Source organism: Notolabrus celidotus, chromosome 8 (assembly GCF_009762535.1).
Source record: "Notolabrus celidotus isolate fNotCel1 chromosome 8, fNotCel1.pri, whole genome shotgun sequence".
Taxonomy (NCBI): Eukaryota; Metazoa; Chordata; class Actinopteri; order Labriformes; family Labridae; genus Notolabrus; species Notolabrus celidotus.
In genome coordinates this window covers 21,484,487-21,507,068 of record NC_048279.1, presented here as the reverse complement: position 1 = coordinate 21,507,068, position 22,582 = coordinate 21,484,487, and the positions used below count along the sequence as shown (strand labels likewise).

Genomic DNA, 22,582 nt, shown 5'->3' with positions numbered 1-22,582 from the left:
TTCACTGATCTTGTTTTAGCCATAGCCGATAACAATAATCAATAAGAACAGGGACTGCAGTGTGTGTTTGAACATGTCAGTCCAGCATGTGTTACATTTCAATACTGCGCCTATTTAAGGCTGAACTTAGCAGATGGGGTGTGTATAATTTTCTTCTGTGTGTTCTACTCCAAAAAATTATCTCCATATCTGCTTACTTTTAATTGACATACTTACTATTCTAAGACAGCTAAAGGTTTTGTGGCACCGGGAGAGGACCCAACAAAGTAATCATTAATGGCCCTTTTCAATGAAGACAGTTGAACATGTCTCAGGAGGTGGACCACGGGGATAAATATTCAAAGTAGCCTTGACTGAATTTCAATTGGCTGATTAATTTTTAAAGTTCATTCAAATTGTAGAAGTGGGAATTGTAGGGTAACTCATGACAGGATAGAATACAAACAGTGATGGGATACATATCAACACAATAGGATACTACCCGATACGACACCATACAATTAGACACAACACAACACAACACAACACCACACCACCATAATGACACAGTATGATACGTCACAACATGATCAGGCACGACATTACACGATACTAAACCATGTATGATCAGTGCTTTAGTTGGTAAAAAAAATGCCAGTACTCCCCTAATTCCCTTGTTCGTGTGTATTTGAACTAACTGGTGAAGAAGGCCAGCTCAGTCCTGGACCCTGTGGAGGTGGTGGCTGACAGGAGAATTATGGCCAATCTGTCGTCTCTGATGGACATTTCTTTTCTACATATATTCTTGTTGGAATTCTTGTTCTGTACACCTCCTTGTTTGCTGCTGTAACTCCATAAATTTCCCCGTAGTGGGACGAATAAAGGAGTATCTCATCTTATCTTATCTTTAATGCATCCAGTTTCAGAAAATCATAAGTAACATGTTCTGAATTTCTACAGTTAATAAAAGATGATTTGATGTGTTGAGTCCACTTGGACGAGAAATCTGTTTGGAATGGTGTGAAATTTTTAAATCAAAACATCAATACTTGGTGATTACCATATCACATGTGCCAGAAAAACACTAAAATAAAATATCGATAGTGTGTCCTATCTCTAATATAATGTGCCTGCTGAATCACAGTCATGTCTTGCTCAGGCATTTTTAAATGAGATGAGACATTTATTTTAGTATGAACAGTCACGAGTAAATTTCAATTTGCATTTATACAGCTTTCCACTTTCATTGGAAGTTTGAGTTACTTTTACTCAAGAACCTAAGGACAATTTGAGGTATTAAAACCTAATTTAAGTACTCCCATTTTCTACTACTTTACACATCTACTTTACCCCATTTATTCATTTTTATTCAAATGTATTTCTATTCAATTTTCAGCAGTATGATAAGGTGAGCAAATAATCCAACCTAAACACAAAGAGTATGGTTTTATTGAAGCTGTGTTACAAAGGTGTTGATGTATCTTCTCTCCATAGACAAAACTGTAACTTGGATATGGAAAATGGGCCGTGTTCCTTCATTAATATTGTAGTTGTAGCCTGTGAAGCATGATCAGGGGCCCATGTTCTGGAGCTGTTAAAGATCCCCCTCTGCTGGTTAAAAGGTGGCACTAGAGCAAAGTGCACTGCACCTGTCAAACAAACAGAACATACCGTAAATACCTCATTAGCTTAGCAACACCAGCCACACTAGATTTTTTTTCTTCTAACCATAAGAATGTATCCTTCTTTTGATTTCATATTTATGTTATGTGATATTTAAAGAAAGGTATGTTTAATAAATATAACAGCATCAAGCTTGTATTCACCAAAATAACACTGAGCTTTTGCAAAGGAGACAACATATCCTTTAATTTTGTTAATGATATAGTCTTTTTTATTTCTGATATAGTCTGATTTCTCATTTTAGAATGATATCTCTGTAAGCAAACATTTGCTGTTGGGCTCCTATTGACCCACTTCCCGCCCAACCTGCTCCCCCTTGGTACATAGTATGTCCTCTTATATTTGCCCTGTGAGCCAGAGAGAACAAATAGTAGGCCTACTCCTGCTAATGAAATATTAAAAACACTGTTGATGTAGGGTTAGTTCATTCCTGTCATTTAGTAGATACATGATATAGAGTTCTGCACAACTGCATTAAAACTATTTTACAAAACAGAGTTCAAATGATTGATAATCAATACCAGTCCCTTAATGAAAAGCCTATCGCCTGCTGAGTTATCACCATAGCCAGAAAGGCAAATATTTCTCAAATAATATTAATGACAGTTTTGTTGCATTCAAGTGTCGTTGTAAGAATCTTGACGGTGAGCCAGTAGAGCCCTGAAGCAGGTTAATGTAATTCATCTAGGCTGTCATTTGTGGATCATTGCATCATTTTCAACTGTGCTTTTCCAACTGTGACCAAGTGTAGCGTGATACCCCCTAATACAAAGTTTTTCCCTGGGTGACATTGTTGCTTGCAATGTTGTCACTAGTGATTAAAATATACAAAAGAGCACGATGAGGTCACTGTATACCTCCACCCCCTCTGTGGGAACACTGGGAATGTATTTGTCCTGTATGGTAAAGTTGGACTCATATTTTTTCTTCTACGCGTCCATTCGAAAAACTTCACCGACCAATCCCTCTGCAGCTCTGGTGCAGTGGCTCCTCCTCTCCACTGCCTGCTCCCACATGTAACGTTAGCAGCCTCTCCTCCCGTCTGTTGCATTGTCTCATTGGGGACGCAGCGTACAGAGCGCAGTACCATGGTTACCTCAGTGGACCAGGGAGTTTATGAGTGATATACAGAGGGACGCTGTCAACTGGAAATGAAGCCTCGGTTCGGAGGAGACATGGTCCGTTGATTTGCCTTCAGTGTACCAGCGTATACTCATTAATTCCAGTCTTGTGCCACTCAGCAGGGCTGCCTGAAGCGTAAGCTGCATGGCACGTTAGTGATGGTGGGGATTATATTTTCATATAATTAAAACGGCTTCTATAATGGTATGGCTTGCCAGGACCCGCTTTTCTCTACCTGAAGCTGGTCCTTAACCAGTTCGGTCCTCTCAGCCCATACACGGCAACTGAGTGGTGGTCAGCGGTGCGCCCGGTTCCCCCTGCCGGGCACCCCGACGAGGATGGCCGACCGCCGCGGCTGCGTGAACTCACTCTGGTCGGGCACCGAGCGCGTCCGCATCGGGGAGCGCCTCAAAGCAACGCTGGCTGGAGTGCTTGAACTGGAGGTGCTCAGGTGCAAACACCTGGAGATGGTGGACCGCGCTCTGGTGGACCGAGCCCACGCTGCCGCCAACGCAGAAGAAGAGCCACGGGCGGAGGAAGAGGAGGAGGAGGGGAGCGGGACCCCGGAGAGCGCCGCCGCTGATGCCGAGCATGGCACTGCGACATCCCGCAGGCAACAGGTCAGTCAGTACGTCTGTCAGCCTGGATCCCTACATGACGATATTATTAAATATGGATGCGGGGATGATTGTGATTCGCCAACAAGCCAGTCCCTATGCGGCTCAGTAGACAGATTTTATCGCTGCCTGGCTGCGCATGGCTGTGCCCACTGATCAACACACAACCTGATTGAGGTGGTGCCAGAGACCATCCATGCATGCAGCCCCATATCAGTTTACACAGCAGCAGCAGCAGCAGTGTGTGTGACCATCACATGGAGCAAATGTCATTGGGGTCAGGGCACCAGGAGCAGCTCTTGTCTGTCTGGCCCTGTGCCCTGCCTCAAGGTTATGAAGCAGGATGTGGTGGGAAACTGGCGCTAGAAATCAGGTGGAGGTCTTAGCAGACATGCCAGAAACCAGAGACTGCTCCATTTGTTGGCTCTGGTGGATTAGCTCATCAGCTGTAAAGGTCACTTTGGCACCCAGTTTGCATAGAAATCACTCTGACTACACTATAAAGGTAGACTACATCACCATTCCTCATCTTGTCCTGAGCTTATAGAGCAGTTGATCTTACACTGAAAACCCTCGATACTCAAGCAGAGTCAGAAAGGTGAGGATGTGTGATCTCAGGCCACCTCCCACATATAAGGTAACTCATTTCCCAGCCTTGTCCTGAAATCCACACTGAAGTTCTTTATGTACTGAGAATGAGAGGAATGTGGGGTTGACATGTAATACAGTGAGAGAGGGTGTGGACAGGTCTCATCCTGAGGCCTGGACACTGATGCTGGAGGTGAGGTGGTCTGGTCCGTTATCACTGAACATGAACTAGATTTGAACCTGTGATGCCATAATGAGGTAGAATCAGAGCAACAGGCACTACTTGAGCAGAGCATTAGATGAGAGGATGCATACAAACATATTCTGCAACCACTTTGAAAAGGAATATCACAAACGTCACTCTTTCAAGATAACTTGCAAAAAGGGTGCATCTCAGTGTGACTTCTTGAATGTAAGGATTTAATGGTTTACTTTGGTAAACTAAACTACTTTTGTCGTGAGTTTTTCTTCTAAATTGGTCATTCTTGGCTTCATTAAAACCATTCTGTAGTTATTCTGATTAAGTAACAGATATCTCCTCAGGGTCACTCTGTACAGTGTGTTATGATACTAATGAGGCTTGTTATAGTCAGCAGCCTACAGCAGAGAAATCCATGTTCTGTCTGAGGCAGGCCACAGCCGAGGTCAACTTTAGCTCAAACGAGCAGTTTCATGAAAAAATGATATTAAACTGAATCCCTTAAAGATTGCACTGAAGGAGAAAAAACATCTCTTAATAAAAATAATAAGATCTGTGTTTGTCAGTGCAGGGACAGAAAGCCCGGCCCCATCTGAGCAAGAGTATCTGCATGGAAGTGCAGCTCATAATGTTCTGCCTTCCTCGCCATCTCACTCCCACAGACATCTCTGTATTTCCCCCCGTGCTGTGGAGACATCCCATGGAGAGGCTGAGCAGCATTGCTCATTCTCACCTCTGAAGGGAGCTGACAGTGTAGCAGAGCAGGCTGGCACTTTGCCCTCTGTCGGGCTGGCCTCCGCCTACACACAGACACACAACATTTGCATTAATGGAGAAAAATTGTTGTTATTATTTGAAAAAGTTACAATAATGCAGCAGCTGGAGAGATAATAGTTGGTTTATGACCATCACAAGGTGGTGCTTTCTGTAAAGGTTTCCTCCCAAACCCTGTTTTATTCACTTTCCCTAAAATTCATTATCTGCTTCTATGAAGAACACAGGTTTCACTGCTTTCAAAAACACTCGTAAGCTGAGGATTACATGACTCACAGCATAATGCGCTCTACTTTAATAACAGCTTTGGTTTTTTGTGGGATTCAAACTCTTGTGATTCACCTTTTCTCTCTGTAAAAGCAGAGAGAGGGCAGACGTTTTCAATGTGCAAATCCATATTTGGCCAGTCAGATTACATTGTGTAGTATCGTGTAAGCCTTGATGGATTAATGGAATTTAAAATGACCCTTTTAAAAAATATTTTCAGATGTGTGAGCATGCAAAAGAAACTAAAAATGGTACTTCCTGTAGATCTGTGAGACAAAAACAACACATTTAATGCATTTGCTTGATTATGTTTTAATATCATAAATAATTCCGTTTTGGGTCGCAGAATTTGTTGTTATAAATATAACCCACTTTGATTTCCAAATGAAGTAGTCTGCATGTATTACATAAAATAGAAAAAAGTTCACAGTGTGATATTTTCACACTTCCCAGAAACTCTTGGTGCCTTTGGAACGGGTTTCAAGGCTAAGAAGGAGAAGTTGGTGAATCACTGGTTGTCGCTACTGTTGCCATTCGATCTTCAGTGTTCAAAAATAAAATTCCCCTCGCTGAGAAAGTACACGGAGCAGAGGAGTGGGAGAAGCAGGGAATTTGTTGCAAAGCTTACACATTTACTGCAGAGGGAAGGTGATAAGATGGTTATTCTACTCATCAGCAACCATTTAGATTATTTTACAAGCCAAAAGCCCCAAAAAATCATTGATTTCAGCATCTCAAAATGAGAAATTAGTTGCTGTTGTTTATCTAAAAAGTGGAGTAAACTAGATATCTAAGATTTGTGTGTGAGTTTGATGTTTGATTTCAGTTTTCTCACATCGAATACTTACTCAACTTACTATTAAAAGGAGCATCAGCAGATGAATGGATGACAAAAATAGTGTACAGTCTGTATGTGTCTCTACACCATCTGCAGTCCTGTGTTCACTCACTGAAGGTAGTCTGTCCTGAAATAAGGCTTACTATTGGAAAGCATCATCTTACACGGGGAGCCATTACTCTGACTTGTGAAGTGAGACAGCTTTTGTCTGTGCTTTCTTGCCTCAGGATCATTTCAAGCTCACCCCCAAAAGAAGTCGGCTATGTTGATACTTTTGTGTGCTTTTGAAACATTCACCTGGATGTTTCATAAAAACAAATGAAAAAAAATTATTACAACTCTCTGCTTGGAGGAGCAGATGAAGATACACCGCGTGGGCTGTCTTTAAATTTCAATAGCACATTAATAATGCATTAAACAATAAACACCGACAGCGCTGTGTTGAACAAGCAAGTACTTCTCACCAACAACTCGCTCCATCCCACACTGTTTGACCAAATTATTCAGCCCGACATGGCAACCGCTGCAATTTGTCTCACAGTAATGACATAATGCTCTTGTTAAGAGGAGGTGTGTTGCTTTTGCAGCTGCGATCGCTCTAGCATTATTATCAAATCAACTCCTACATTTTCTCCATGTTGTTCCTGAGGGGCAGAGCTGCTCCCTCAGTCGAAGGGGTATCAAATGTCAGAGTTCTGAGCAGACCCCCACCCTCTTGTCTGTGAGCCCTCCATGATTTGATCATGCTCTGGTCTTTGTGTAACATTATATCCTACTATGGGAAATGCATTATGTTGTTAGGAGATAAAATGGAGCTCTTGAGGTTTTGTTCAAGAGAATAGATTGGTAAACATATTCATACCTTTAAATAGATAAAAGAATAGAAGGGAAAAACTTGGAACATACAAGTGCAGGAGTGTATTCGCAGTGAGATGGATTTTGAAGCAGAACAGACAGCAGAGCACACTGAGTCAAAACCAGACTGGTTTGTGTGCGCTCAGGCTGAGGATGAGTTAAATATTTCGCCAGGCCTGTCGTGCTGTTGTGGTTCTGTGTGGGAGGAGAGGCGAGCGAGAGTTAGACAGCGAGCAGCTGTAGCTATGGTGAGTACGGGGCTCGAAGGATATTATAGAAGTGGGTAGGTGGGGAGTGGGGGGGGGGTTGTATTTGTCAGGGTGTGGGGGAGGTGGGGGTCCTTCAAGATGCCCTTCTCTCTCACCCGGCAACCGCTTACCCACTCCCCTCACTACCTCGCCCCCCTCTGCCTTCACTCACTCAGTGACTCACTCCTATTTCCCAGATTCTGTCTATTTTTTGTCCCTTACACTCGTTTTTTGGTCACCCACTCAGCCACGACTCACTTTAAATTCACTTGAGAGAGGAAAAGAAACAGGGGGCAGGAGTGAGTGGAAGCTGCTAATCTCACAGAGCTCAGAGGAAGAAAGGAGATAAGCCTAGTGCAGGTCAAAGTCTGTGACTCTTTCTCCCACTTCTTTTCCTTCCACCCCTCTTTTCTCCTCTGTTCACCCCCCACCTTTTCCCTTCTGCCACTCTGGCCACTCTTTGTTACGTCATCTGTCTTCTCCCTTTATCTTCTGAGCCCCTCCTCTTCTGTCACCCCAGCAGTGAGTCACCTGTATTGTTCCCTCAATAATAAGGGAATTGATCAGTACCACTCACAGTGTTCCTGTTGTCCGAGCTCGATCAGTCTAATGCAGGGGCTCCTCGCGGCTGCTGTCCTGGAGAGATGGGTATGGGGGATTTAGAAGATAATTAGATAATTGAAGGAGGGAGTTTCTCCACCAACCCCTTACTAATCTAGGAAATGGAGGCTCTCTGCTAACTTGACAGGGTGATTGTTATTGTTGCTGTTGTCTGTGGGGCCTCATTCCTCACTGTTACGGTAAGCAGCACGTCATCGGAGACTTTTGGTAAATGATGTCATGGAAGTACAACCCTGCATGTCTTTTCAGATGGGTCTAAAAACTGTGTTTCTACTTTAAAAAAGACTTGCTGTGCCCTCACTGTCAGCGGTATAAAGTATCCAAGTTAGAGATCTTTTACACTTTTAAATTTCACACCAAATAAAACACAATAATCTAAATATAAAAAAAGCCTTACCCTGAACCTCTGTCATTTTATGTCTTTCTTTATCCTGGCAAGACTCTTTTCAGATTTGTGCTTTATCATTAAAGTAATGTCATATAATTATAGTTTGTACATTTCTCTGCAGCACATGTACTTTAAAACTCCTGTGAGGGACCTTTGATTCCTCTTTTTTCTGTTTTCTTCTGTACATTTGTAAGTTGTGTTTTCTGATAAAAAGAAATCAGGGTTCCCACGCGTCCTGGAAAACCTGGAAAACCTGGAAAACAGTTGACCAGTTTTCCAGTACTGGAAAACACCTGGAAAATGGGAGAAAAAGTAAAATGTCCTGGAAAAGCACCCGATTAACAAAACACATCCCCATTCATTGAAAGTTGAGTGCACGCTGTGCTGGAAAAGACTGACCAGTGGAGTCGGGCAGAGAGCTTGGGGGTCTGTGCCTCACAACTTTCTCTGCAGGCTGAGAGCTCAATTACCGTACTCTAGCTCAGTTGTTCTCAAAGTGAGGTCCTGGGACCCCTGGGGGTCTGCGAACCATAGCGTGGGGGTCCGTGAAATAATTTGAATACATTTCTAATAAATTATAAAATTGTGCTGTGTCATTACAAACAGCATATACACCATTGTTATGATACCATTTGGTGGCTCGAAGGGATATGTGAGTCTTGCTACTGTTAATTTTCTGAAAGCGTTTAAGATCAATTACTTGAAAAGTATAAATGCTGTCATGTTGAGTCCACAAGGAATGAAATGACCCTCTGTTTTAAAGTATACAAGTGGTATTTACTTGATTCAAATTGAAGTGTTATCTGTTTATCACTATGGTACAGGTCTGAAGGATTTACATTGATACGTTTTACAATACAAATAGTGTAAATGGTAGTAAGCATGTGCTTTAGTGATGGGAACTTCGGCTCTTTTCAGAGAGCCGTCTCTTTTAACTCAGCTCCCAAAGAAGAGCCGGCTCTTTCGACTCCCGAACGGCTCTTAATTTAGGATCCTATGTTGCCGTATATTTTACCTTAACTTTGCAAAAACTAATGGTTTGTGTTGAAAACCCATTAAGGTACCGTGTTTTTATGAGCAGCCTTATAATTGCCCAATTTTGTGCATTTCTGTTACAAAACCATTCTCACCCTGATCCTAGGGTTAGGGTTATGATTAGGGTTAGGGTTGTGATTAGGGTTAGGATTAGGGTTAGGGTTGTGATTAGGGTTAGGGTTATGATTAGGGTTAGGGATAGGCTTAAGGTAACGATTAGGATTAGGGTTAGGGTTGTGATTAGGGTTAGGGTTAAGATTAGGGTTAGGGTTAGGATTATGGTTAGGATAAGGGTTAGGGTTAGGGTTAGGGTTAGGTTTCAGATTAGGGTTAGGGTTAGGGTTCAGATAAGGGTTAGGGTTAGGATTAGGGTTAGGGTTCAGATTAGGGTTAGGGTTCGGATTAGGGTTAGGGTTAGGATTAGTGTTAGGGTAAGGGTTAGGATTAGGGTTAGGGTTAGGGTTAGGGTTGTGATTAGGGTTAGGGTTGGGGTTAGGGTTCGGATTAGGGTTAGGGTTAGGATTAGTGTTAGGGTTAGGGTTAGGATTAGGGTTAGGGTTAGGGTTGTGATTAGGGTTAGGGTTAGGGTTGTGATTAGGGAAAGGGTTAGGGTTGTGATTAGGGTTAGGGTTCAGATTAGGGTTAGGGTTAAGATTAGGGTTAGGGTTAGGGTTCAGATTAGGGTTAGGGTTAGGGTTCAGATTAGGGTTAGGGTTAGGGTTCAGATTAGGGTTAGGGTTAGGATTAGGGTTAGGGTTAGGGTAAGGGTTCAGATTAGGGTTCAGATTAGGGTAAGGGTTAGGGTTAGGATAAGGGTTAGGATTAGGGTTAGGATTAGGGTTAGGATTAGGGTTAGGGTTCAGATTAGGGTTAGGGTTAAGATTAGGGTTAGGGTTATGATTAGGGTTAGGGTTCAGATTAGGGTTAGGGTTCAGATTAGGGTAAGGGTTAGGATTAGGGTTAGGGTTAGGGTTCAGATTAGGGTTAGGATTAGGTTTAGGGTTGGGGTTAGGGTTAGGGTTCGGATTAGGGTTAGGGTTCGGGTTAGGGTTAGGGTTCGGATTAGGGTTAGGGTTAGGGTTCCGATTAGGGTTAGGGTTCGGATTAGGGTTAGGGTTCGGATTAGGGTTAGGGTTAGGGTTCAGATTAGGGTAAGGGTTAGGGTTAGGATTAGGGTTAGGGTTAGGGTTAGGGTTCAGATTAGGGTTAGGATTAGGTTTAGGGTTGGGGTTAGGGTTAGGGTTAGGATTAGGGTTATGGTTCTGGTTAGGGTTAGGGTTAGGGTTGTGATTAGGGTTAGGGTTAGGGTTCGGATTAGGGTTAGGGTTCGGATTAGGGTTAGGGTTCGGATTAGGGTTAGGGTTAGGGTTCGGATTAGGGTTAGGGTTTGGATAAGGGTTAGGGTTCGGATTAGGGTCAGGGTTAGGATTAGGGTTATGGTTAGGGTTATGGTTCGGGTTAGGGTTAGGGTTAGGGGTTAGGGTTCGGGTTAGGGTTAGGATTAGGGTTCGGATTAGGGTCAGGGTTAGGATTAGGGTTATGGTTAGGGTTATGGTTCGGGTTAGGGTTAGGGTTATGGTTCGGGTTAGGATTAGGGTTAGGGTTAGGGTTCGGATTAGGGTCAGGGTTAGGATTAGGGTTATGGTTAGGTTTATGGTTCGGGTTAGGGTTATGGTTCGGGTTAGGATTAGGGTTAGGGTTAGGGTTCGGATTAGGGTTAGGGTTCGGGTTAGGGTTAGGGTTCAGATTAGGGTTAGAACCAGAATGAAAGTTAAGTAAACACAACCAGAACCAAACTCAAGCAAACACAACCAGAAATGAACCAGAACCAAAACAGAACGTACCAGAACTGAACCAGAACCGAAGCGAAGCGAACCAGAATCGTGCCAGAACCAAACCAGAACCGAACCAAACTCAACCAGAACCGACCAGAACTGAACCAGAACATAACCAGAACTGAACCCGAACCAGAACTGAACCAGAACCGCACTGAACCAGAACTTAACCAGAACTGAACCCGAACCAGAACCGAACCGAACCAGAACCGAACCAGAACCGAACCAGAACTTAACCAGAACCGAACCGAACCAGAACCGAACCAGAACCGTGCCAGAACCGTACAAGAACCGAACCAGAACCGAACCAGAACTGAACCAGAACCGAACCAGAACCAGAACCGAACTCAAGCAAACAGAACCAGAACCAAAGTTGGCATTGAGAAAAATCTGATGCCTCAGCTTGGATGGGCCGATCTGATTTCTCCTCTCAGTGAGTATTTGCCCGGTCTTCAAGAAGACTCTCTCTGAAGGAACAGATGAAGCCACGATACAGAGCCTCCCCTCCATCACCTGTATCCTATATCCTCACATGTGATTGGCTGCATGACTGCCAAGCTGACCAATCAACACAAAGTTCTGCTGTGAGCAGAGCTGGGGCTGAGCACTGTGAGAAAAAAACGAAAGGAAAAAACTGGGAGCCGGCTCTCTCTCGATGCGAGCCGGCTCTTCTGATTCACTATAAAGCATCGGCTCTCAGAGCCGCAGCTTTTGATCATGACACATCACTAATGTGCTTAATCTGTGTTACAATTATGAGGGGGTCCTTGGACAATTTTCTCACCTGTAAGGGGTCCCTGGCTCCAAAAAGTTTGAGAACCCCTGCTCTAGCTAGTAGGAGTGCAAACTCCCGATAGTGAAAACAAATGGAACAAAAAGAGCGACACAACTGCACAGAAACTCCTAGACTCCTAGACTACATGTCTTTCAATGTAGACTTCCACTGAGAGGAACATATTAGACTATTTAGGAACTAAATTAGGAACTAAATTTAGACTGTCATACCAGCTTGATCATCATTGAAAATGTCCTGGAAAAGAGTGGGAACCCTGGAAATGTGTTTGTCTTTTAACTGTAGGTATCACTCACTGTGAATCCTTGCAGTAGGTAATATAAACTAAGGCTGTTACAGCAGTGCTGTTCATCTCCCTGTCTGGCACCTGCTCCATTTCAGTGTTAAGAGGCGTATACAAAGACTCTAACAAGTCCTTATGCTGATGGTAATGTCTCTCATACAGAGACATCTGTTTTAAGTTTAGTCTATTTTATAACCAGCTAAAAACCCAGTTAAATGAGCGTTAATTCTTTGAATAAGTGTATTGCAGTACAAATTACTTCTAGTGGGATTATATTGTCATTATGGTGTCTTATTATTTTGTCAGTTCGATCAAGCAGCTTTGTGCAGGATGTTATCAAAAACGTACAAATTCTGATTCTGGTGTGGGTCTATACATTCAATATTGTATTTAGCATCAAAGCTGTCTGACTGTTTGCTCAAAGTTTGATGAACTTGTATTTTTGGAAGGGTAAATTAACTTTAAATATCCTGGTTGGTCCCTCTATCCACATAACTAATGATTTGAGGATTGTGATGTGAATTACATCTGGTCAAAGAAATTGCACCATCTCATATTGTCAGCATTGCTCATACTTGACTTATGTTTTTTTCTCCAGGCTCCCTCTCCATCAGATAATGTGGTCTGTCAGAGCAGCCCCGAGGACTGTATCAGTAACTCAGGGGATGGGACGGTCCACACCTCATCTGGCAGGGGGAGTAACTCACGCTGGTCGACTCTGTCCTGGGACGCTCCCTCCGACCTGCTATCTCCCCCAACACCGGACCCCAGTGGTACGGTTCCTCTGGATGGTGACTCCCGACCTAGTTCAGGTAACCTTAAACTCACACACACACACATATGCCTCAGCACTTCTTGTCTCGTAGTTATAACCAAAGCAGTAACCTGACCTGGCTTACATAGTTCGTCACCTCTGGTAAAACTACAGCTCAGCTTGTGTAAGAGAAGTCCCACTAAACATTAACCAGCCTTTTTTTACTTGTGTTTACTTACTTGCACTGTGACTTGGCACTGGCTTGTTCATTTCTTAACCTGTCAGCTTGCAGCGCACGTTGCCAAACTCTTATCCACTCTCATTGTGAATGTGGTCTCTGTCTCTACACCCAAAGCAGACATTCATCTCCAGGCTGTGCACTTAAGCACGCCTTCTGTTATGTAATTCTTTGCTTTTGTTGAGAGACTACCTGAACTCTTGGCTAGTCAAGTTATCAGGTAACCCTAAAAATCTTGAAGACCTTATTGGACAGTTTTGGTTGGATGTTTGTTTTAATCTTGCAGTAATTGTCAAATAGTGCTTCCAGTACTGTGTGCCTTCATTCAAGGATTTATATTCATGAAGTTTGAGTTTCTGCGAGTAATAAACCTGGATGTTAAAACTAGTTTCATTGCACTAAATGACAAGTGTTGTTAAGGAAACCATGTCTTTCCTCATGATGATGAAACACTATTTCAGCGTTCTACAAACATTAAAAATGTAAACCCCAGTAATGGATCAGGACTATTAGCCCTATTTCCTTGCCAACATTGTCCATCAGCATTGTTTTTAAGTACTCAGAGAAATGTCTTTACATTTTTACTCCAGAATATGTAAAAGTTGTATGTTTGTACTGAATTTCTCTCTGTCTTGTTCAGGTTTCTACTCAGTGAGTGGGAGCTCTCTCTCCGACTCTTGCTACTCTGTATCCAGTGAAGCTGCTCAAGGAGGATTGGCGCCCCTGGTCAGACCTCTGAAGCTTTGGGAGCAGACTCCTTTGCCTGGTGACAGTACTGACATCCTGTGGTCAGAAGGGGCAGTGCAGCAGCCTGCACAGCAGAGCAGCCAGGAAGATGGACTAACAGAAGGCACAGCAGTTTCAGGTGAACTTGTTAAGACAGTAAAGCTATGTCCTCTTTATTCATCCATGCAATTATATATCTGCTTCAAACTGCAGATGCAGGTTCAAAAAGTCAACAGCTGCTCTTCTTCTCTCTTACAGTCCAAAGTTGCCTTGACAAAACGGGCCTGAGCTTTCTGTCCGACCTCTGCTCCGAACTTGGTGATTCCCTGATGTCTTCTCTTCTTCCACTTCTTGATCCCACCTCCCCTTCGAATGCCACTTCCCCCAATCTAAAACCTCAGTTGGACCCTCGCTATTGCACGGACCTGGTGTCCCGTCGGACCAAAGAGGTGTATGCTTATCCCAGCCCGCTGCATGCCGTTGCCCTCCAAAGCCCTCTCTTCACCTCCCCGAGCCAAGAGCAAACACCGTCTCAAAGCCCTGAAGGACCCCAACTAGATGACGAAGAATCCAACACTGACACAACTCTGCCTCTGCAGCCTCTCAAGCCCCCTGCGTCACCTTCTTTTACCCACCTGGAGCAATACATCACTCGACTGGCTCACCAGTACCACAGTCGAGTAACCTCCTCTACCCCAGATCTTGCTTCAGCTGCAACCCCTGGCATGAACAGAGGCCTTTGTACTCCTGGCAAAAGTCATGGTTCTACCCAGTCTCTTTCAGCCTTTGAGAGCCGTAACACACTCACAATCACTCCCTGCAAGTCACTGCTTGGAAACTCTGCCAGAGTCAGCCTCAGCACTACTGGGAAAAAAGCCACTAGGAATTCAATCAACCTGGGTAACCTACCTTCAGCAACTGGAGAGGACTTGAACATAAACCTGCACCTCAATCTCAACTTGAATCTGACTCCTGGATTGACTTCGAGCCAGGGATTGGTGGATGGTTCCAAGAGTGGGAGTTGTGGAGCTCTAAGGAATGACTTTGCTGCTGCCTCCACGACTTCTGCTACGTCCCTATCCTCTGCTACACCAACTCCGGCACTTAGAACTCGCCCTCGCATTTCAACATGTCCAAGCAGCCTGAGCCACCGCAGTTCCCTCGAGGTCCCTTCAGGATCTGGACCCAACCCGGCATTTGGGTCATCTGCCTTCTGTCGCTCATTAGACTGGAGCAGCGGGGCTCCCCTTGAGACTGGACCATTAGTGTTTGGTACAAATTCTGGGTCAGCTCCTGGGTCTCAGCGCAGCAGCTTGATCCAAGACCATAGTTCTGCTCCCAAGGTTAGTGAAGACTCCCCCATGGTGGAGGAGATCTCCCGCCTCTCTGGGCTGTCAAGGGCTGTTGTGGTTGGACTGATGGAGCAGGGTGTGGAGCTGGATATTGACTGCTTCCAAACAGATGCTGCAGGTGAGGTGAGGGGTCACAGTAAAACTCACCTGACACCCCAAACAGAACAGTCACATGACTATGCTAGACTGACTGACTTGAATCCCCAGAGACCAATACAGCTGTCTCTCAGTGTCACCCATTCTCCACAGTCTCAGTGCAGCCTCACACCTCCTCTCTCTCTATCAAGCAGCCCCATACACCCTTATCAGTCCATCCATGTTCCCTCTCACTACTCTTCACACTACCACTACCAGCAGATCCCTTCCCCATCTGACCTTCCCTCTTCGACAGCCTCCTCCCCTGCCTCCCGCCCCACTCCAAGGGGTCGTTCCCCTCCCCGACCCCTCCAGCCGTCCCCTCTCGGTGCCACCCCGCTATCTGTTTTCCGGCGGGATGCTCCCTTCCAGTGCTCCCTGCCTCGCACCAATACAAGGAGCTCCCCCATGGAGCATGGCGGTATCAAACACAGGGGCGGATCACTTCGGCAGAGTGGAGGAGGAAGTGCAGGTAATGGTGGGTGGAAAAGAGCGGAGGGGGAGGGACTTTATAAGGGAAAGCATGCCTCTCACAAGTTGGTCAGGGCAGCTACAGTAAGCAGTTATGCCAAGAGAGAGGACTATCACTCAATGTGGGGTGAGGAGGAGGAAACAGAGTTTTCAGCTGCCCAAACGCCCAACAGAAAGACCTCCAGTAAACTCATGAGGGGCTTTGAGGGACGCCTGTGGGGGAAAGATTCTGAAAGTGAAAGGGAGGAGATGGATAGAGTTGAGTATGGCTATGGATGGAGGAGGAACAGTGTTGGAAGCTGGAGGAAGGAGCACCGAAAAATGAAGACTTCATCTCGCAGTAATGACAAGAAGCCAAAAGTTGATAACTCCCCCATCTTCTCAAAGAAGAGGGGGAAGGAGGATGGGGAGAGACGCAGCTCAAGTCTCAGGCTTTCTCGGAGGGCTTTGTTTAGGAGTGAGTCCCAGGGCTTGTTGATGCCTCGTAACCAAACTGAAGAGCCCACAAAGCGAGCACACTGGGTCTCCTCATTAGACGTCGGACAAGGCGGCATGTACATCAGCAAAGGTGAAGGGGTTAGACTGCTGAGGGCGAAGGAGGAGGACAAACACCTCTCCTCCACTGCCAGTCTCTTTAACCTCTCCCGCTCTCAGAGCCTTGAAGGCAGTTGCCATTCCATCTCCCCTCTCTCCTCCCCTTCCTTTTCTCCATCCCCTCCACGGATGCCCCTCCAGCGCTCTCGATCACTAAGGGACTTGGGAAGGAGAGTGTTCGGCTCGATGAGGTCGCTGAGTCTCAAACGGAAGCCATCTAAGAAGTGACTCTTGTACAATAAATACACACTACAGTAAATGCATTTTTGATGTTTTACCTTAAAAAACACCAGTAATGATGATATTGTATTCCATGTAAAAGAAGTGCCATCACCACGAAAACTTCAAGCTTCCTAGACAAAGACTGAAACAGGTCTATGGCCTTTTCTTATTCATGAAACCGTCATAAAGCTTCTGACAGTCCTTTTATCAACCATCACTCAAGCCTTATTGATTGATTTTGTTCTGGGCTGAAGGCATTTCTCTAGTAGTTTCTTTGTACTATATAGAAACGTATTACCCTGCTTCCTTACTAATCATCTGGCTGTGTTAAATACTTGATTCTGATTGGTCAAAACCCCTTAGTTATTCTGATCAGCAAAGGTGGCGCTAGGGACAACCTGATCACTCACGTAACAAATCAATCTGTGGAAAGGAGTTATGGCACATGTAGTTTACTGTTTAAATTCAACCTCTTCCTGTTGAAGCTTTCTGATATCATCAGTAGACAACATGGAGGAGTATTTGAACATTTCTCTCAATTTATTTGGAGAGCACAAAACTTTAGATCGGTGGTTAATGGCTGATCAGTTAACAGCAGAGAAGAAGACAAGAAGTGGTAAAACAGCAGATAAATTAACTAGGGATGTTTAAACACAAGCGAGCCGTGTGAAAGAGACGTCGACCAAAGGCCTTGGCAGTGTTACAGGACTGGTTAAGTGAGGAGAAAATGTAAACAAAGAAGTTACAGGGAAGAGGACCTTACACAGTTGCTGCTGTTATTTAATGCATCTGTTAAAAATTCCAACAGAAAACCATGTTTTAACTTTACCGTGAATGAGTATGTTAAATTGAATGTTATTTAAAACAGTTAAGCAGGATAATGTGAATAAAAACCTTAAGTTCAATGTCAATATGAACCATTAGCCAGCTGATAATAATACAAATTTCCATGGAAGCACTACCAACCCTTGAAAGTGAGGGACTATTTTTTTTAGCTGTATAAATAAATACTTTTTAAATCAATAAAATCCTCTTTAGTGTAAGTTTATTTGTATATTTAGATGGTAGCTGGGTAACAAGCGGGGTAATGTAAAAATAGGCTAAATACGAATTCCCTCAGTGTGGACAACACCCCTCCACTTTGTGTCTGGGTGTCGTCTCAACCTGTTGAGAATCTATTTGGCAAAACCACTTGGCTCACTAAACATTACCTCTTACATGGACACTTTTTTAGTCCTCCAAACCTGTCAAACTTCTCCAAACTTGATCTGCTGTTACACATATTTTGTGTGCTTTCTTGCTAACCAAGTGCACTGCCTAAAAAAAAAACGCCCTCTCTGACAATGTGTTCTAATAAACTTTGCGTCCCACAGTAGCATCAGGAGCACTGTAGGATGCAGCATTGCCCACCAAGAATGGCCAGTAATGAGAATGTAGGTGGCCGCTTCCTTTGGGGGTTACATAATTCATTTTGGGAGCTGCAACAAACTAAAAACCTTATAATGAAAAAACAAAGTGTATGCTTATGGATATCTGCAGTTCTTACAGCGTGGGTGCTGTTTCAAAGGATTTTCCACCTTAATTGGAACACTCTTTTGGGAGTGTTTTATGGCTAAGGAGTCGACTGATATAAAGATATTAAATATGAACTACAGGTATTGACTGTAAGTAGTAAGCAGCTTCATGAAATATTGGTTGAATCCTACTGTAACCATAAGTATGAATGTGTATTTGTACACTCTTCTGCATGCTGCTCTGTAACTTGTTCAGTGGTTATAGCTATTGTGAGGATGTGATATTCCTGTTTGTTTATTGGCAATATTGCCTCTGAAGTACAATCATTATTGGCCAGATAATGACCAAAACAAAGCAAATACTCTTTAACTTGATATAGTGCTCAGGATTTTCAAATAAATGTTGAACGATTAAAATACTGATGAGTTGTTTGAGACAAGTTGTGGCTTTTCATGGCTAATAACTATTAAAACATATGTATAAGCAAACTTTTTGTGTGCCTGTAATGCCTGTTACACAGTATTTGACAACCAAAGCAGTCTACTGAAAGGACATCAAGGCTTAGACATTTATATAAAAAGCAACATTTTACTTGGAAAAAAACACATCAACAGCAACGATCAGGCAGCTGCAGTCAAGACAGCATCATCAGACCTTTGTGTAGTGCATCAAGAGTCACAATTTCGCTTCCAGAAGCATGTTTGTGAAACATGCTCTTTCGGGCCAAAACACAGCATTGTGTCTCTGTTGCTAGGAAACTGACTTCCCCGTCCTCTCCTTTCTATTTTCAGCAGCATCATCTTTACTTTCCAACTGACTGCTTTTCAGTATTCTGTATGAAGCACATGTCTGCCTCTTTAAGATCTACTGGGGACATCGTAACATAAGTGATTCAAGGTGTGTGAACATTCAGTTGGTTTTGTGATCACTTGAGGTCAAACAGTCTCAGGGTGAAGTCTCCTCTTGCAGGTTGACATCCTCATCCGTTCTGTGGGTTTCATTCATCTCGTCAACAGAGCTGCTTTTTAGGCTGGAGGAAAACATGCCTTGATACATGGCTTTTTCTTTTTGTAGCTCTTTGCTCAGCCTCTCCTCTGCCCTCTGCAGGTGCTTCCTCACATTGGTATCTGTAACAGAAAAATGAAGAGGTTCTGTTTTAAAAAGGCATACTACTTGATGAAAGGCAGAGACAGAATCTGCAGAGTTATGCTGAATATGAATTATTCAGCAGCTGACTGACTGTCATCTCTGTAACACAAATAAGAAATTACAGGAGACACAGCAACAGACAACAAGAGATTGGCTTTCTCATTTAACTACATTTGCACATGGAGTTGGCCACACCAACCAGGCGCCAGACTGCTCTAGCTGACTGCGCACTGAATCACCAAAGTTACAAAGTTCCTCTGTGTCTTGTCTTCAAAAACAGACTTCACTCATGTCAATACAGAAAACAGACAAGTGTCTCAACGAGCACTGAAGAATGTACAGAACGCCCGTAGCATGTACTCTATTGATTTGTCTAAACAGTTGCATACTCTGCTTGTTTCTTCAATTGTTCCATGATGTGCATGATATTTTCCCATAACACTGACTTAATTGTTTTTCCTTTAAAATCAACAAGCAACCCCTCTTGGCTTTTTCCATACTAGGTGTTGCAAAATGAACAGAGAGAATATAACCTAATGGGTGAATTGGCCAATGAAATGCAAATCCAGGTTGCAGCTTGGTCTTTTGGACAATCAATGCATATTTATCTTGTTTGTTTAATCTATGATAAGATACATTAGGTTAATTCAAGCACTTCAGAGATACTGGTTGATGGATTTTAAACCCCTTGGCTAGCTATTTCAAATCTCTTAAACTAAGACATGTGAGAGGGAAAGTGATCTTGTTATTGATACCAAAGCAAGGGTCACCACATTTTCACTTTTACTCTGAGCTCTATGAATTTAAATGGGTATTAAATATGAAACAGGATCAGTATAATCAGTGCTTGAACTTACCGTGACCTGCTCTATTTTCAACCTCAACCCAATTGTCCTCTCAGTGACTCATGTGACTTTTATGACTACACATGGCTTTGAGTGCTGCCAACTTTATGGTGGCTTAACAGATCCTGTGCACACACTGACTAAGGGGACTGAATGTGCAGCATTTGCTAGTGATGATCCCAGTGTACAGGCTCTTTTCTTACCATTAGGCTGCTCTCTGCAGGCCTGGGAGAGGTACTGCTTGGCAGTCTGTGCATCTCCCATCTCCAGGGTTGCAACTCCAGCTCTGTATAGTGCTTTTACGTCACCTGGTCGCCACTGGAGAACCTGCAAGCTGTACTCCTGCACACGGGCATAGTCAACTTTCTGTCTCTGCAGTAAACAGGCTGAAGGAGAAATAGACGTACATAAAAATAAAACATAAAATAAGTTGTAGCTTGTATTGATACAATACAATAAGTGAGATTTATACAATAAGTCAAAGTGTACTTTGAAAGAGGTTCTGCTTTTAAACATCACTGAATTTCAGCAAGGCCTGCTCACGTTGAAATTATTATTCTGAGGTCTCCATACAGAACTAGTGATCACATGACACCACTCACTCAAAAATGTAAGTGAAGCTACAACTTAAATCTTAGTTTCAGCAGAATCAGGTGTATGTGAATCAATTTTAGTGCATTTTTTACCACGTGTTTATCTACCAGCTAAGTTGTTGTAGCAGTCCACTTGAGTGTTTCTCAGTGTAGCATCCTGTTCAGGTGTGAGAGCAGGCAGTCCAGGTCCAAACACTTTCAATGACGCCATCGCCTCCGAGTCCAGGCCCCTGAGGATCAGCAGTGCACGGTGGTAACGCCCAATGGCAGAGCGAATGTTCTTATCCCTATAAAACGCATTTCCTTCTGTTTTCATTTGAGCTGCTTCTTCCAGGGAAGCCCACACTGGCTTGGCATTAGTTCGCCCATATACAGGGAAGCTTGGTACCTCTGCTGCCGCAGCCCCTTGAACAAACATACTCTCCTCTCCTCCTGCAGCTTCCATTTCTGCAGAGGAGCTTGTTCACTGTTGAAATAGAGAAATTTTATTTTGAGAGGCAAATATGAATGAGCAGTTAATGTAAACTCAATTTCCCAGTCTCTAAGAAAACTACCCAGTACTTAGGGTTGCCAACTGTCCCTTGTTAGCCAGGACATCCCGTTTATTGGGCTGAATCGGTTTGTTTCATATGGGACCTCAATTGTCCCGTATATTGATTATCAACTCTTGTAAATACAGCAGACTGAACTCTACAGATCCTAGATCAGATAAAACGGCAGATCATGTGCCAATCACACCGCCTGTCATCCAATCACAGAAGATTTTCTCTCTGATGGCAATTAAATGGTCAGACTTAAGAAACAGATGCAGCACAGAGCTGATCAAAAATGAACTTCAAATATCTGTAAACTGTGACTTGTCATGTAAGGACTTCTCTCTGACTGTGCAAAAGGACAAAAGACTGCTTGAGTCAGTCAAGAGCAGCAAAAAGTATCCATGGAAAAAAAAAAGTTTTTTCTTTTGCCTGTTTTTTGATGTAAAGAGCCAAATAGTGGTTTCTTTGAGGTTTATTAATACGAGGTTACATAACGACATATCAAAGGGAATATACACACTTTCTGCATTGAATTCACACATCATGCTCACACCACCATGGCACCGTGCACCTGTCCCTTAATTAGTAGTGAGAAAGTTGGCAACCCTACCAGTACCACTAATTCTAGTTTAATAATAAGCTTTAATTATTGTTATTTCAAGCATATTCACAACAGGCATACAATTAATTTAACCTACACATTGACATCAGAATACATGACTCACTCAACTACACAAAATCTAAACCGTGTTGTATTTACTCTCCTGACACTGTTATCGTTAACTTTTGTGTGCTCAGATATTGAAATATTAATATAGCTCCCTTTGCTGGAGGGGAGATCAACCTCCTGTTCTGCCACGTGACAAATAGACAATGACATAAGACAGAAAACGAACCTCAACAATCTTCGTTAATTATCTCAACAACAAACGATGAATTTTAGGCTACAGTTAAACAAGCTACCAAGTAGCAAGTATGCTAGCTATATTTAACGTTACACACACAGCACCTAATTTTAAGTCTGTCGATTTGAGGCTGCGACATGTTTCTAATGTACATTTAAATGTCATTGGTAAATTCAAAGCGTCATCTCACCAAACACGGCACTTTAATCTAAATCAGCACGCTGCTGTTTCTAGCTTCACGATCATTCTGCTGCTGTACGGCAGCTTCCGCGTTTTCTTCTTCGTCTGTCTCCTTATGGGGGCTGGCAAACTGCTTATAGGCGCATTACCGCCACCTTCTGGACTGGAGTGTGGATCTGTGAAGCTTTGCTTAACTGGTTTTGTTCATTGGTGGACAAAGTAAACAGCTTCATTACTTAAAT

General features: G+C 43.4%; 2 protein-coding genes and 1 long non-coding RNA gene across 4 annotated transcripts; 1 reads left to right on the top strand and 2 right to left on the bottom strand.

The window, feature by feature from the left end:
* Positions 1-1,410: 1,410 nt before the first annotated feature.
* LOC117817085 lies at positions 1,411-3,407 on the bottom strand. Its single transcript, XR_004632083.1, has 2 exons — positions 2,520-3,407; positions 1,411-1,628 (listed from the first exon to the last, which is right to left on the bottom strand). It is a non-coding gene; the product is annotated as an uncharacterized LOC117817085 (long non-coding RNA).
* On the top strand, positions 2,559-16,834 carry si:ch211-168f7.5. Its single transcript, XM_034689572.1, has 4 exons — positions 2,559-3,404; positions 12,724-12,937; positions 13,758-13,982; positions 14,102-16,834. The coding sequence occupies exons 1-4, from the start codon at positions 3,123-3,125 to the stop codon at positions 16,621-16,623; spliced, it is 3,243 nt and encodes a 1,080-aa protein (XP_034545463.1). The 5' UTR covers positions 2,559-3,122; the 3' UTR covers positions 16,624-16,834.
* Positions 16,835-18,696: 1,862 nt separating this feature from the next.
* ttc9c (tetratricopeptide repeat domain 9C) lies at positions 18,697-22,480 on the bottom strand. Of its 2 annotated transcripts, none has more exons than XM_034689575.1 (4): positions 22,351-22,480; positions 20,828-21,185; positions 20,330-20,512; positions 18,697-19,259 (listed from the first exon to the last, which is right to left on the bottom strand). In XM_034689575.1, the coding sequence occupies exons 2-4, from the start codon at positions 21,162-21,164 to the stop codon at positions 19,078-19,080; spliced, it is 702 nt and encodes a 233-aa protein (XP_034545466.1). In that variant the 5' UTR covers positions 21,165-21,185; positions 22,351-22,480; the 3' UTR covers positions 18,697-19,077. The 2 variants fall into 2 exon arrangements, with proteins under 2 accessions (XP_034545466.1, XP_034545467.1); XM_034689576.1 differs by lacking the exon at positions 22,351-22,480 and adding an exon at positions 22,152-22,280.
* Positions 22,481-22,582: the final 102 nt, after the last annotated feature.